The sequence below is a fragment of the Procambarus clarkii genome, chromosome 23 (assembly GCF_040958095.1).
Source record: "Procambarus clarkii isolate CNS0578487 chromosome 23, FALCON_Pclarkii_2.0, whole genome shotgun sequence".
Lineage (NCBI taxonomy): Eukaryota > Metazoa > Arthropoda > Malacostraca > Decapoda > Cambaridae > Procambarus > Procambarus clarkii.
In genome coordinates, this window is record NC_091172.1 from 31,316,928 (window position 1) to 31,333,035 (window position 16,108).

At 36.1% G+C, this 16,108-nt stretch overlaps 1 protein-coding gene across 2 annotated transcripts; it reads left to right on the plus strand.

Moving 5' to 3' along the window:
- Positions 1–1,813: 1,813 nt before the first annotated feature.
- Positions 1,814–14,371, plus strand: LOC123763965 (uncharacterized). 2 transcript variants are annotated; one of them, XM_045751345.2, is made up of 3 exons: positions 1,814–2,378; positions 5,527–5,693; positions 7,510–14,371. In XM_045751345.2, exons 2-3 carry the CDS (start codon positions 5,570–5,572, stop codon positions 8,808–8,810), a joined length of 1,425 nt encoding a protein of 474 aa, XP_045607301.1. In that variant the 5' UTR covers positions 1,814–2,378; positions 5,527–5,569; the 3' UTR covers positions 8,811–14,371. The 2 variants fall into 2 exon arrangements, with proteins under 2 accessions (XP_045607301.1, XP_045607302.1); XM_045751346.2 differs by having other exon boundaries at positions 2,367–2,532.
- The last annotated feature ends 1,737 nt before the right edge of the window (positions 14,372–16,108 follow it).

The window sequence follows — 16,108 nt, forward strand, 5'->3', positions numbered from 1 at the left end:
TCAGCAAATTTGCAAATGTTGCTACTCAAACCTGAATCTAAATAATTTATATATATTATAAACAACAGAGGTCCCAAGACAGAGCCTTGAGGTACTCCACTAACAACATTTTCCCACTCTGACTTAACCCCATTTATACTAATTCTCTGTTTCCTTTGGAATAGCCATGCCCTAATCCAACTTAATATAGCACCCCCAATACCATGAGCCTCTATTTTTTTAATCAGTCTTTCATGTGGCACTGTATCAAAAGCTTTGCTAAAGTCAAGGTACACAACATCACAATCCTTACCACTATCAACTGCCTCAATTATGCTGGAATAAAAAGATAGCAAATTTGTTAAACATGAACGGCCATTTGTAAAACCATGTTGCGACTCATTTATTAATTTATGTTTTTCAAGATGAAGACAAATTGTATTTGCAATTATCGATTCAAGTAACTTTCCCACAATAGACGTTAGGCTAATTGGCCGATAGTTTGACGCAAGTGATCTATCTCCTTTCTTGAAAATTTGTACCACATTAGCTACCTTCCATGACTCTGGCACCCTATCTAACTCTATTGATTTATTAAATATGGTAGACAGTGGCTCGGAAAGCTCCTCTTTGCATTCTTTAAGCACCCTGGCAAACACTTCATCCGGCCCTGGGGATTTGTTTGGTTTGAGTTTTACTATTTGTTTAATACCATCCTCCCTGGTAACTGCTAAACTAGTCAACCTGTCCTCGTCCCCACCCATATATATATGTTCGGCTGAAGGCATATTGTTAAGTTCCTTTTTAGTAAATACAGATATAAAATATTTATTAAAAATACTACTCATCTCCTCGTCATTATCCGTTATTTGACCTGTCTCAGTTTTTAATGGACCTATCCTTTCCCTAGTCTTAGTTCGATATAACTGAAAAAAACCTTTAGGATTTGTCTTCGCTTACCCTGCTATGCGAACTTCGTAGTTTCTTTTTGCTTTCCTTATCTCTTGTTTAACATTTCTAACCAGTTGTACGAATTCCTGTTCTAAACTAACTTCCCCATTCTTAATCCTTTAGCACCACGCTCTCTTTTTACCTATAAGGTTCTTCAGATCCTTTGTTGTGTTTTCCTTTGTTATATAACATACTTGAACTTGAATCCTCAGCTGTTAATAGAGGAAGACCATTACTTCACTCCCAATTTCTTAGCTGGAACATATATACCATTTAAATATTCAAAATGCATTAATTTAGATTATATTTTGATCTGTACTTAACTTTTTTGACAATTTTTAATTAATCAAGATCGGAGACTTCAAAAGCCATATATTACATGGGTGTTTACACCCTTGGGTAAACATTAATAATTACATTATTTACAGTTTCACGACAACTCCATCCGCGAAAACCATTCCCAGCCAAATAAATATACTATTAATTAATTAATAAATAATAATAATAATAATGTGTTTTTTATGCAGAAACTTCATAAAGGAGTGATAGTCATCCAATCAGAAACAAATAATATGTCTCTGACTCAAGAACTTACGCAACAAGTCATGAAATTCATCTCATTGTAGTCTTAAGTAGCAACCCGGAAGCTAAATTGTCTAGACGACATTCTTAGATGAGTTTTCCACTATAATAGCCTTCATGTACGGCTGTCTTAAATATTCTTTATATCATCTTTTACTGATGGGCCAAACACGCGAGGTAGTCACGGGTCTCCATATAGCGCCGTCCAACGAGAAATACATGCTAAATAACGACGATTTTGAGCAATGTATAATTTGCAGTGAGTGTTTAACGGAGTTTAGTAAGAGGTAACGGGCCCCTGGGCGCGTCTGACGTCATCGGTGTGTGTGTCACCTGTTGCTGTGGGTGGCCTCTAGTTCCCAGGGTGTTGGAGGGGGTTCCTCTCTCTCTCGGCCACCCTCATCCACGGTGACCCATTTTAAAGTGTATTTCCTTCACTAAGGAGGCGAGAAAATGATATAGAACGCTAGCAAAATAAGGTTACCTCTAGTGTCAGGAGATACAAGCACAATTGTTTTTATAACAGTGCGCTTTAACGATTAAATTGTTGATATCTATGAATTCAATAAGAAATATAAATGAATTCATCGATTTTTAAAGCTTTACGATTAATAAATAATTTAGTTAAAAGATGTTGTAAAGATGTTTACAGTGTGTTCCGTGTAGGCCCGTGGTCCTGCCGTGGGTGCGTCCGCAGGCTCTCGTCACTGGTTATAATTGGCATTCATGACTCTGGGAATCCGTTTACTGCAGTTTTTTATAATTTCACATTGTCCCTGAGAGCTTGGCGTTGGTGTCCCTCTGGCTAATATGCCCGCCACGGCGCACACCTCGAGGGAATGAGGAAATAACTCGGATTTCCGCAGGTAGGCCTGGGGGAGAGGGTCGCTATTTCCGTTGTCTCCGCCGAGGCAGGAGGCGGCTCAATTATTATTTCTTATGCACTTGTGAGTGGAGATCCTGCCTCTGGGGCTCACTTTGTCCTCATAAACATTGGGAATAATAGGGTCGCTGCTTTAGGTTTGTACTGGAGGCTGAGATGGCTGATTTTTTTAATAACATTTATTACATTCTTGTACAGCCACTAGAACGCATAGCGTTTTGGGCAAGTCCTTAATCCTAATTTTTCTCCAGAATACAACCCGCCAAATTGTTTTAATAACCAGGTACCCATTCATTGCTGGTGAACAGAGGCTACAGTTAAGGATTGGCTCCCAGTCAATCTTTCATGTTCAGGATACAACCCAGGCCAAAGTGCTTGCGAAGCATCAAGCGAGTGCTTTACCACTGAACCATGGGCACTGCTAATTTGTTTAGGGACTTTTAGAATAAACTGGGACTGTTCAAATTTAAAGTGTCATAAATTATTAATTCATTTTGTTAGGGACAAGCAGTCTGTGTATGTATATATGTTAGGTTTTTATCGAGGTCCCCCCCCATTTAAGGTCAAACTACTGACCCTTCCCAGAATGCAAGCCCATAACAGTTGACTAACTCTTGGGTACCTATATACTACTAGGTGAAAGGAAAAGTATCCAACCATTTCTGTCCCACCTGGGATTCAAACCCTGGGATTCCTGATTGTAATAAGGTCAAGTAAATGACGTATTATTAAGGAGTGAAGTGACCAAAAAAATTATTGAGTTGAACAAAGATGTGAAAAGTAAATGCTTGTGGTATTGAGAGTCCAAGACCTGCAAACAGTTTGACCTAGCCATGTCAAAGTTACTCTTTAAGCAAACCAAACCTAACCTATTCTTACGTAGCTTAATAAAAATAATAAATATAATTTTGTGTTATATAATGTGCACAAGGTGTGTGACATCATAGTTTTTTATAGATTTCATCTGGTGCTATGAGCACTGTTTACCTGTAAACAATTTGGAGAGTTTTACTTTTCAAGTCAAATCAGGAAACAGGCTTGTTTACTGATCATTGTTAGTCAAACTCTTGCTCGTAGTGGCCTGCAGGACCATATATTCACTACAACCTGGATAACCTGGTACTTCCTGCAGGAAGTTGTTCAGTTACCTCTTGAAAATCTCTACTTGTGTTTTGGCAATATTTTTTATACGTGGTGGAAGGAAGGAATTATCAAGGGAAAGCGCCAAGCCATTACGACTATATAGCACTGGGATGGGGTCAGGATAAGGATCTGGGATGGGACGGGGGAAGGAATGGTGCCCCAACCACTTGGACGGTCGGGGATTGAACACCGATCTGCATGAAGCGAGACCGTCGCTCTACTGTCCAGGCCCAGTGGTTGGGTTATATACTTGGTGGAAGGAGGTTGAAAAGCCATGTTGAGGGTTGATGTTCTGATGTCCATACAGTGTTCTCACATTGTTTTTGGTTATTTAAAAGAAAATAGTTAACAGACTGGAATCTGAGTGGGAAACCATTATAAGTGAAGTTCTCCTGCAGGGTTCTATCCTGGGATCTCTGCTATTTATCATACATAATTGATTTAGTCAAATGTTTGCAAGCAAAATTAGCATATTTGCATATGATACAGCATAGGGTGGAAAATATAATCAGGAGGCTCAAAGTTACTAAAAGACGATTTAGATAATTTTAAAATGACCAAACAATTGGCCAGTACATGTTAATGGTAACAGATGCAGGGTTCTGAGACTAAGTGATGTTAACAACACTGAAATTACTAAATTTGACTGCAAAAAAATATCTGGGAGTCATGAGTAATAGAATTTTTAAGTAAAAAAATATATGCATAAATGTATGGAATAAAGCAAATGGGTAGTAAATTTCTAGAAGTACTAATAATAAGACATCTAATGTTATTTTTCAGCTTTATCATGTCCTTGGTAGGGGCAAGATAAAGTTAGGGGCAACTAGCTTTATCTATCAATCATCTAATTAACAATACATAGTCTAATCGTATCCAAAGTTGGACAAATTCCTTTGTAACTGCTGTTTTGATTCATGCTCATGGGGGGCTGTATTACTTGGATATAATATGAATAAGGAAAACGTGATATCTTAATCAGCATTGTACAACCATATTTCAACATAGCTCACTTTCCAAAACTCTGGGTAACATGTCCACATAGAACAATGCTGCAATATGTAAGGGTGCTTCTGGTATATGTAACTATAGTGCAGTGGGACCTCCAAAGTTCATGTCATATCTTTCCAGGCTGGACCCAAATTTCTCAAAATTTGCCCAATTTTGCCTTGCCAAATGTTCAAGATTTTAATTATACCAAGTGATGCATAAGCATATTTGTGCATATGCTTATGCACAAATAAGATACAGGTACTGATTTTGTGAGCCTATAAATATAATTATGCATGAACAAATATGAACTATTAACTTGTTCACTTACTATATTCTAGTAGCACAGGCTGGTCTTGATAACACAGGCAGCAAAATAGTTATAGTACTGTACTATATCATGCCATCTGATAAACTTTACAGTAACCGTATGTATGGAAAGTATGGAGAAAAGAGCTAAATGAGGGAGAGAAAATATGAAGAAATGAGCTATTATCCATTGAGCCATGTAGTGTTTTCACTCCCAAAAACACAACTATTTAACCAATCGGTGGGTAGAGACGCAAGCACCATTGAGGTGTGATCGCAGACCAGAACAAGTCATGAACAAATCCAAACTTAAGTATAATCTTTTAAAGCATTAGCAAGGGCAAGTGTTGTAGTGGTTAAACGGTGAAGAGGAGAAAAAAGCCATGTAAACAAGTATCTTGTTTTATTTTGTGTCTTTTATATATTGAAAAGATTTTTTCTTATTTATTTTGGAAAAAATGTCGGTAGTACTGTATAGGATTTTTATGTTTCTAGATTTTTCACTTCTTTTGGTAAACATTTTATCATAGGCTTGCTTATATTTATAAATACTATATAATATAGCCCCAGTTTAAGTTTTTAAAACTTAACAAAAATCTGTCTCTTTTTTTTTTTTTTTAATAGAGTTGCATTCAATGATTATCTCTTGTAGCAGTTATCAACATGGCTGACACAATTTACTCTTGCAGGAGCTGAAAATACACATAAGAAGCATTAATCACTACCGTCACCATGAAGTCTCCGTCCTCTAGCTCGCAGATCACCAAGCCATGGGTGGAGTTCATGCTTACTGAGTATGAGAGTAAAAAAATGCCAAAAGCCACAGTTAGTGTATCAACGTACAGCATAAGAAATGGTAAGAGATACAGTGCTGTTTATTACAGTATAGTTATTTTGCTGACAATACCAGTACAGTACAACCTCGATTCAACGTACTATATGGGACCAACCCCCAGTTCGTTGGAGCGTTGGATTCGTTGCAAAAGGTGACCTTCAGGAGGCGTTTGTGTCAGTGCCTTTTTTTCTTGTACACAATAAAAATGCATTATATTACATACTGTACCTATATATTACTTCTCTACTAAAAAATACTGTAATTCATAAATTTACCTTATTATTGGAGTTATGTCCATCTTGAAGTTTCGTGAAGTTGTGAATGCTCTACAGTAAATACGTGCTGTAGTGCATTATGCCGTTAGCACTGTGTTGATTAAAAGTAGTTCTGCTGTATGTTGAGTACTACAATACAGTTTATGAAAACTATATTACTTTTGGGGATTTTGGACTTTATATGTATATACCTTTGTAGGGAATGCTATTGCGAACAAAATTATACCAAAATGAACGCCGTAAAATGAACATTGACATTATCAAACTAAAAAAATTATAAACATTTGTGTGCAGGTGTAGCAGGTGTGCAAATGCTTGCTCTTGATTTCATATGTATATATCCCTGTAGGGAATTCTATTGTGAACAAAAAGTTACCAAAATGAACACTGTAACACAAAAATTGAGGTGAGAAAACGGAAGAGAGTAGACATACAGGTACACTGTATTTGAATCTGGCTCCGTGCTCACGGTAAACACTCGGTGCACCTCGAGGTAGGCTGGAGAGCATGCGCCGGGGATGGAAAAGTGTTAAATTAGATGCAAGCTTTCCCTCTTTGTGTGTGTGTCCTCTGTGAATTGCACTCATGTTATAATAATTCATTGTAATAATTCTTCATAATGTATAATTCTTCATTCTCCAGAATGTCTTGGCATAGAACACTTCATCCTGGGTTTTTCCTTTGCTTATTGTTAAGTTAAACTCAAGAAGAAATGTTCTGTATTAGCATTGCATCATATAACTATTTTCTTTATCAGTATCCTTATGAAAATCTTACTCATTCATCCATATCCTATAAATAATTTATTTTCACATCATTGCTTGTCCATGTGCAGTAATTTTCATTTTTATTTGGGTGAGTCTTTAGTATCAAATTACTAGTTTAATTGGGCTCTATATTGTATATTTTCTATAAGTGAAAACTATCACTAAATAATGTTGGAGGTGTGCAGGAATAGAGAGAAAATATAATGAGTTTTAGTGAATGTGACATTGGAAAACTCACCAGGCTTGATGGCAAATTAGTTATCATATCAGGTTTTAAATCTTAAACTGTAAGTTAGAATCACCATTGAGGGAGCAATCTTAATTTAGTTAAGTTTGTTTAAGCCAAGTTTCAATAATATAACTACTGAATATCCACACTTGTTTCAGGATAAATTAATATCAACACCTTATTAAAACGAACAAAGTAATTGCATGTACAGTGCAAAAGTGAGTTGTAATATTTGCATAATAGATTGTCATTCATAATAATAATAAAAATAAAAAAAATTATTAAAAAAATAATAATAATTTTTATTAAAAAAATATACAAACCACAGTACAGTGGTTGAATAGTTGTTACAAGAAAAGCATATTTAATAAAGCCACGAGTATGCAAAGTGCTTCATGTTCTACAGTACTTCAACAATAATTCATGTTCTACAATACTAAAATATAAAGAAAGCAAAATATTTTACATTTTAGTGATTTATTGAGAACTTTACATCGGCCTACATTCAAATGATTCATAATTAATTACTTTTACTTGAAGTTCTGTTTTCTTTTTTTCTTTCATAGCTACAAAACCAGGAGAAAGCTTTAATGCGGAGCTTATCCTTCTCGATGTTCAAGCTGTGGTCAGTGGGGAGAATAGGTCTGAGGAAGCTCAAGAAGAAAAGGAGTACAATCTTGTTGTCAAATTTTTAACGGAAGATCCACTCTCTTGTGAGCTCATAAAACGTTGTGGCTACCATATAAAGGAACTCATGATGTATTCTGAAGTGGTAAAGGAATTAAACGACTTTCAAGCCATCCACGCTAATGATGAATTTCGCTTGTTTCTCCCAGAATTTATCTATGGCAAGTGTACCGAGAAAGAATATGTGTTGGTGATGGAAAATATCAAGGTATCAGGGTATGAAACAAATCCAAAAGTACAGGGTTTGGACTTTCAACATGCCAAATTGGCCGTCAATCATGTTGCCAGGTTACATGCAGTCTCTTATGCATATGACAAATCTCATAACTTTTTAGAGAAGTATCCTTGCTTCCAGTTTAGTAATGCCATAAGTACATTTTTTAAACCTGTTGTGTGGGCTACCCTTGCAAATTCTATCACATTTTTAAAAAGCAGAAAGACTTATGAAGACATGGTTCATAAACTAGAGACAGGTAAAACTACTCTTCCACTTAAGTTTGCAGCAATGTGGGATGATCAGACAAGACACAAGTTTCTTTGTCTAACACATGGAGATTTCTGGAATAGTAATCTTATGTTCAGACATGGAACTACAACACAGGATGGTGAGAAATCCATTGAGTCACTGAAGCTAATCGATTGGCAGATTGCTCAGTGGAACAATCCTGTGTTTGACCTTCACTACTTAATCAACACCTCAACTTCATATGAAATGAGGAGAGACCATGTTGAAGAGATTCTAAGACACTACCATACAACTTTTACTGAAGCAACAACGAAGTTGGGTACTCCTGTGCCCAACTGGAATTATGAACAGTTTAAGGCAGAATTTGAAAGAACATCTCTTGTAGGGTTTCTCATGGGCATGTGCCTCATACAAGGAACACTTAGCAAGGCTGGAGAAAATATTAACCATGCTGGTTCAACATGTCTTAATAATGCATGCTGTCGTCCCTGTAAATTTGTTGTGGATGCGATAAAGACTGCAATGGCAAAAGTTATTGTATCTTTTGCCTTTAAGCCTTCTTCTTCTTATGTCATGCGAGCATGTGTTAAGAGAGTTTTAAGACCTATTGGTAGGGAATTGGTAGAGGGCAGCAATGAGGTTCTCAATGGCAGGCTTCTAGACCTGCTGATAGAAGCAGACGAGAAGGGTGTGTTGGATGTCCTGACTTTATAAGTGATAAAGATGAACTGAAGTGCAGACCACAATAGTGGGTTATACTCTGCTTACTGTCTTTCTTATCATTCAGGTGACTCCTTTTCAGGATGTTAGCAGATGAAATGCATTTCTTAATACGTAGGTGAAAAGATTCCTATTTTTATATCTTTTATCAGAAAAGTGTTCATAGGATAAAGATGAAGTTAGCAGGTTTATACATGTAGTTGCTAGGAGAGTGGATATCAGGGAGTTTTAATGCTGCTTTTATATTATAGGTCAGTACAGTATTTCAACCCATCGTCCAACACTGTTAATACCTATAGCTACTATAGATGGAATGTGCAAAATCTGAACGGTTGCTCTCAAATCAAAAGTTCACATATTGGAATTCTAAAGGATATAATAAAACCCAATACAGATTAACCATAAACCTTACTTGTCCAAGACTTAAATTAGCAATCCTAGGCCTAACATATACAATCTCAGATGTAATTTAGTACTTTATGTACTATACTAGGCCTAGGAAAAATTAGGTTTGGTTGGTTTGCCTTCTTTCTCTGACCCCTTCCAGAATGGGGAGTTGTTTTTCAGTGCATCCCTTCATATTGTATACAGTCCATCTGCATACACTATAGGTCTTATCATTTTAGATGAGAAGTTGCAATATTTGGAAGTATTACGGCGTGCGAGAAATGTTTAAAAATTCCAGTCACGTTTATGCTTATATTGCCATGACAGATCATATAAAGGTTACCTGACTTTTATACAACTGTGCCTCTTGTGCTTCCTGTAATGAATCTGCCATAATAATTAATGCCTTTACAAAATTCAAAGTTACGATTAATTATATTCTATTACAGATTGTATTTGCTTACGAAGCTCAGATGTTTCAAAACAACAATATAATATACTGTACACATCAAAATTGCTCACTTTATTAATGAGTTATATTACATAAAGAAAAAGGTAATTTTTGCTAGATTATATATTTAATATACTGTAGAGTATTAGCTTGCAAAGACAGCCTTGTATAGATACTTTGGTGTAACAACAAACTTAAAATTTAGGTTATAGTTTAAATGTGACATTTACATTTGGAATGTATGTTGAATATGAAGTATGTACACCATTAGAATTTGCTAAATAGGCAAACTCCATGTGATGTCATGGCAGCTTATGTTAAGAGAAGGGATTTTAGGCATTAATGTTTTAAAGCACTGAGCTATGAATATCGAATTCTGAATGCAGATTAGTGTGATGATAGGTATTAATTTCTCTGATTTGTAATACGTTTCTGATAGACTGAAATGTATGCGTAATTTTTATTTTTATTCCTAGTTATTGTTTATGCATTTTGATATATCCGTAATCAAGCAGTTGTTCGTGCTCTCTCTCTCCCTCTTACTTACCATAGTTGATATTTATTGTGTGGAAAGTTTGACTGTAAACTGTGGAGATTGTTAGGCCACCTTGCTCACTGGATATATTGGACAGACACACTTGTCTTATTGTGTCTGCAAGAGTTGCATGCTGTGTTCGCTATGTAAAGAACTGCTGGCCATGACAGGTGTTGAGCTAGACTGCTTACCAAAAATTGATAAATCATAGAAACAGGTTTTTTTTGCCCAAGATTGTGGATGGTCTTGTTACTGTAAACCAGTAATCAATTGTTATCTTTATATTTTAAAACCAGCAAAAAATTTATATACAGTACTGTATTTGGTGTCCAGATGATTGTAGTTCTTTATTTCGATATAAATACAGTCATGCTAGCTTGGCACCTTTTGATAATTACTTACTTAGTATTATAAAGCAAAATTTATAGTGTAAAAGCAATGCCTTGTTGCCAGTTCTAAAGTAGTTTATAAAGATATAAGGCTCTTTGTTTTCATGGTATTAAAATAACAAATACAATGAAAAGCTGGTTGGTACATTTTTGTTAGGTGTTGTGCATCATCAGGCATCCCTGGTATGGATGTCTTTTTTTTTTTTTTTTAACACATTTGTGTCATTCACAAAGGCATATCAGCCTTACTCTTTCAAGACTTGGGCATTTGGTGCAAGGACGGTCCTATATTACTATTGGGCCATGCAGCTCTCTGATGGCAGAGTTTATATCACTTTTACATTTAAGGGAACTTAAGCAATACAGTGGCACCTCGACTTACGATTGCCCTTACTTACGAATTTTTAGTTACGAAGCAAATTTTGTTAGAAAATGTGACTCAACTTGTGACGATCATGCTTGTAAAGAATTTAATTATTTTTGTGTTTTTTTGTTTTATGAACATAAAAGTAATTATTATGTATCATGCCATGGGTCGCAAGAAAGTCAGTGGTAAGGTTTAACCTAAGAAAACACGTGAGGAGGTTACCTTGGTTACCTAGAGGTGATTCTGGGGCTCAGCGACCCCGCGGCCTGGTCGTCGACCAAGCTTCCTCGTTGCTGGACTGGTCAACCAGGCTGTTGGACGCGGCTGCTCGCAGCCTGACGTATGTCACAGCCTGGTTGATCAGGTATCCTTTGGAGGTGTTTGTCAAGTTCTCTCTTGAACACTGTGAGGGATCGGACAGTTATGCCCCTCAGGCCTCTGATGTTGATAGAGTTCTCTCTCAAGAGTACCTGTTGCACCTCTGCTTTTCAACGGGGGATGACCATAGAGGAAAAACAAGAGATCATTCCTAAACATGAAAATGGTATGAGGAGTGTTGATGTAGAGTAGAGGATGTCCGTAACTCATTTATTAAGAAAATGTGTGCAGTATGGGAAGAACTGCAAAGTTTTGCTGAAGTGTGTCTCCCTAATCAAGCTGTAGCAGGCTATTGTGTTAACCTTTTTAATGACAACGTGATGTCTAACTTTAGACAAGTGTTACAACGTAGGGAAAAACAAGTGTCGTTAAACAGGTTTTTAGTGAGAAAAATGAGCAGCGAGCCACAAGCAGGTCCTAGTGGTATGCAGGCAAAATGTAGGAGAAAGAGCACCCCAGAAAAGTCATTACTGCCTGATGTTATAATGGAAGGGGACTCCCCTTCCAGACACTAACACCTCTCCTCCTCATTGTTTTCCATACGCCAATAAGAGTCCTCATTCAAGATAAGATATACGTACAGTACTGTATTGTAGGTAGTGCAAAATGAGTGTTATTCGGTATAAAATGTATTTTTAATTTAATATTTTTGGGGGTGTGGAACGGATTAGTTTAATTTACTTTATTTCTTATGGGAAAATTCATTTCAACTTATGACCCGTCTCTGGGAACGGATTAAATTCGTTAGTCGAGGCCCCACTGTATCTCAAATATTCATAAGCATAGCTACACAAATAAAACTGAGGATATTGCTGCTTATCCAGGGATTCCTTCATGTACTATTTTGACATCTCTTGCAGTAGTACCAAGTTTCAGAAATTAATTTAACCACTGCACTGCACAAAGCGCCTTTGGTGCTCTGAGAGTTGTGCTTTTTTTTTTTTTTAATTAGGCTATATTTTTGTGTTTTCATTACTCATTGTGTTTTGAAATGGAAATAGTCGAGTTTGGAAACATTTTGACATTAACTTTACATGAATATTTATAAAACAAAAATATGTCCTTGACAATTGCACTAAAAAGTTTTTGCTGAAACCAGGTGTGCAGTGCAGTGGTTAAAGTTGAGTCACCTTAATGTTTTGTATCCCATCAATTCTTGTAAGTTACCAATAAAAGCATAAAGGTTCTATTGATGTAAAGGACAAAAGACAATACAATATGGACTTTAAAAATTGCAGTGGTGTAAATTGTACCAATTTGTTGGTATTCTTATGTGGTTTGCAATACTTAGGAATTCCTCATTTCTCCTCATTGTTGGTCTTGCCAAAATACATGTACATTTTATAAATGAACATGGCAAATCAGCTAAACTTTATTTTTGTTATAGATTTGTGACTGCTTAATTGATATCTTTTAAGCAATAGTAATTTATTATTTGAATTAGTGGTGTGCCTTCCTGAGAACATGGAATGTGCAGCAAGTGTTATACACTTGTCATGGAAAAAGAAGTGTATACCACTTGCTGCGGTAAAGATCCAGTTATGAACGAGCGACTGTTAACATTTTTAATGGCCAGATTTTATGTGGTTCTGTTTTTTTTCCTGCCCATATAATTCCTTGTTTAAGATAATGCTAATGTTACTGAATAATTCTTGTATTTTTCTATTCACTGTTTGTGTGCAAGTGTAGAATATTTCTGTATACTGCATATGCACATGTATATATGTATAATTGCACAAAGAAGATTGATTGTTTGAAAATATGTCATATTAAACAAATTTTTTTGTCATTTATTGGTGTAATTTATGTACTGTATTGGGTTCTCGATTATACGTTGATCTTTTTAAGAACTTGTAACATAGTATTAAACATGGAAATTCAAGGTGCCTCTTCAATAATTACAGTTAAATAAGGCGTTTCTTAAAATGTGTATCTTACGCTTAATCAGGCTTCGTGTTACCAGCAGTTGTTGTTCAGAGATTATTCATATGGAAACAAACATATCTAACGTGACTTAATTTTTGTCCCTACCGTGTGTGAAGCAGTTTATGGTAATATAACTTGGGTTGTATTACATTACGGGTAATTATCCATTTATAACTGTTATTTTTATTACTTAATGGGCAAAGTATTGCCCCGTTACCTGTATTAAAGACTAGGTGTGTGTGTGTATCAATGAGCATCACATGCTGGTCATTTAAAATCATCAATTCATCTTCTCCTTAAAAATAAAGTTAATAGCATTTTATTTTACAGTATTAAATTTTGTTTTTATGATTTCTTATAAGTAACTTAACTGATTAAATTATAAACAAAAGAGGGTGAAGTCGTCCAATGATATCAAGTATAGTACTGTATTTAGGTTGCAAGACATTTGGGATTGCTTTTAAGTACTTTATAGTACTATGGTAACATGTTTTATGGTATAATGTATAGTTTATCATATATTTAGAGATCTTACTCATGTAAATTTGATCATATTTTGTTGTTTTCTTTAATAAATGTATTTTTCTAAATGTAAAAACAATGACTATTAAAATCAAAAGTAGTTTTAAGTGTTACATATTGCAAAGAATAGTATTATAATAGTCTTTTGCATACTAGAGGACAGGGTAGAAAATAGCAACTCTTCTGCTATTTTGGCTTTTAACAACTAACATTAGCATAGATAAAAAAAAAAAAATTTGGCAATTTCACGTATAATCGAGAGCATTCCTTTTATATATAAAACAAAAATCCATATTCTCCCTTTATCTCTCTGCTTGTATGAATTGGCAAGTTAATTCTATGACTAATGAATCAAGTAAATAGTATTGAAATTTTAGTTTCTGGCAAAGGATTTGACCGAATTTTTTCTAACGTAAAACTGGTGGTGTAAATTATTCCTAGTTTTCTAATTTGTTTTTATATTATGTTAAAATAATATTTTTTATTTTGGTACATTACCTATAATTTAGTGGATGGCAGTTTTGATTGAAAACAAGTTAAAAATTAAACTGTCAAGACAGGTGTTGTAGGTCGGTGTATGAGTAAAAGACAAAAACTGAACACGGTCTCATAATTTTCCATAAATTAAGCAACACGATAATTTTCATAATTAAATCTTTAAATTAATACCCTAGTGGACACTGTTGGCTGAAAGTGACCTACATGACATACTGGTTAGTACGTAAAGTCAGTCGCTTCCAACAACCAATGGTGCCCACTGGCAACATTGGGGACATGAACTATTCCTTGGTGGAGTGGTCACAGATTTCCTGACGCCAAAAAATTCTTCGGGCTGATTCGGCACCGAAAATGAAGCATTAGTCACTTGCTTTGAGAAGCAATACATGAAAGGGATTATTTCCCTCGACCAGCGCAAAAGACGTAAAGGAGAAAGTTTTCTATCATGAAGGCAACCACAACATGGTATTGTAGATTTCAGTCATCCTCCATATTCACCCCTTGAGATGTGGTGAGCAACCAGACCCTAGGACTACTCAAAGATCTGTGGATACTATTTTGTATAGCTTACTGGTTTAGTTTTTTCATAGTTATTGGCGCATATCGGCTACTACATCTCTGAACATTGCAACCCCACTTCCACCTTGGTAACCACTTCTCTGACGGTCAGGTGTGACATCCAATGTCACACCAAGTATGATGTGACTACTACTTCAACTACTACTACTCAGACATTTTATTGACATAACCCTATACTGTACTGTACTTGTGATCATCAAGGGATGGCAAAATGTCTTGCTCTTAATCAGTTACATTAAATCGGACAAAGTAGCTTTTCACAGGATGTTTGAGCCATGAACACGGACTAAAGAATACTGTGAAATACTTGCTGGAAGTTTGCCATGGTGCATCAGTCTGTTGGAACCTGGTATTCCTTTCCCTTGTGAATAGTCTGGCCACTCATAAGCAACGTATGCAATCCAACTGGTTGTCACCCTGCACTTTCTGCATCCTCTGGCCATTTAATATTAGAATATTTCTCCTACAAGTCAAAAGTAAGTAATTATCAAAAGAAGGCTGTGTTGCACCATCAAATGTGCAGGATATTCAAAAGGCATTAAATATTAAGAATGCCAATATGAGAACAAAAGCTCATGAGGCGAACAATATCAAAGATATATGATTCACCAAGAATTCTATCGAGGGACAAGTGACCACGAGGGACGGTCGGGAAGCAAGACGCACGTGCAAGTCTTGAAAGTCTGGACATTCAACAAGGATATGCACGACCGTAAGAGGGGACAATGCAGTTTGGTCAATAAGGAGCAGGGCAGCGCTACATTAAGTAACCGTGAGTTAAACGTGTATGACCAGAGCCGTTTCCCACCGCTGATTACGGTGGTAAGAGGAAGGCCATGGGGGGGGGGGACACTACTCTTAAGAGCAAGCAGTTTGTTACCAGTAACAGAAGACCAATGACCCTGCCATCAGGCAAAGATTAAAGAATGAATAACCAGGTAGAAGTCAGAATAAGGAACACCTTTATGGGAGAAGGGGCAAGTGCAGATAGCCTCCTCAGCGGCAGCATCCGCACAAACATTTAAAGAGTGACCAATATGGCTGGGAACCCAGCAAAACTCTACTGTCTTAAATCTACTGGAGATAAGAAACAGCCAATGTTGAATTTCAACTACCACAGAATGGACTAAATTAAAGGATTCCAGAGCCATGATCAACAACAACAATAAAGGAAGATTGACAGCGAGAAAGCAGTTGACAAAAGAGCATACAAAATAGCATAAGTTCTGCCGCGAAGATGCTAGTCTTTGGAGGCAGGCA

Bases quoted from the DNA above. Each gene is read 5' to 3' on its own strand.
- LOC123763965 (XM_045751345.2), top strand. From the start codon at position 5,570: ATGAAGTCTCCGTCCTCTAGCTCGCAGATCACCAAGCCATGGGTGGAG. The intron at 5,694-7,509 runs GTAAGAGATACA...TTTCTTTCATAG, and splicing joins AACGTACAGCATAAGAAATG to CTACAAAACCAGGAGAAAGC.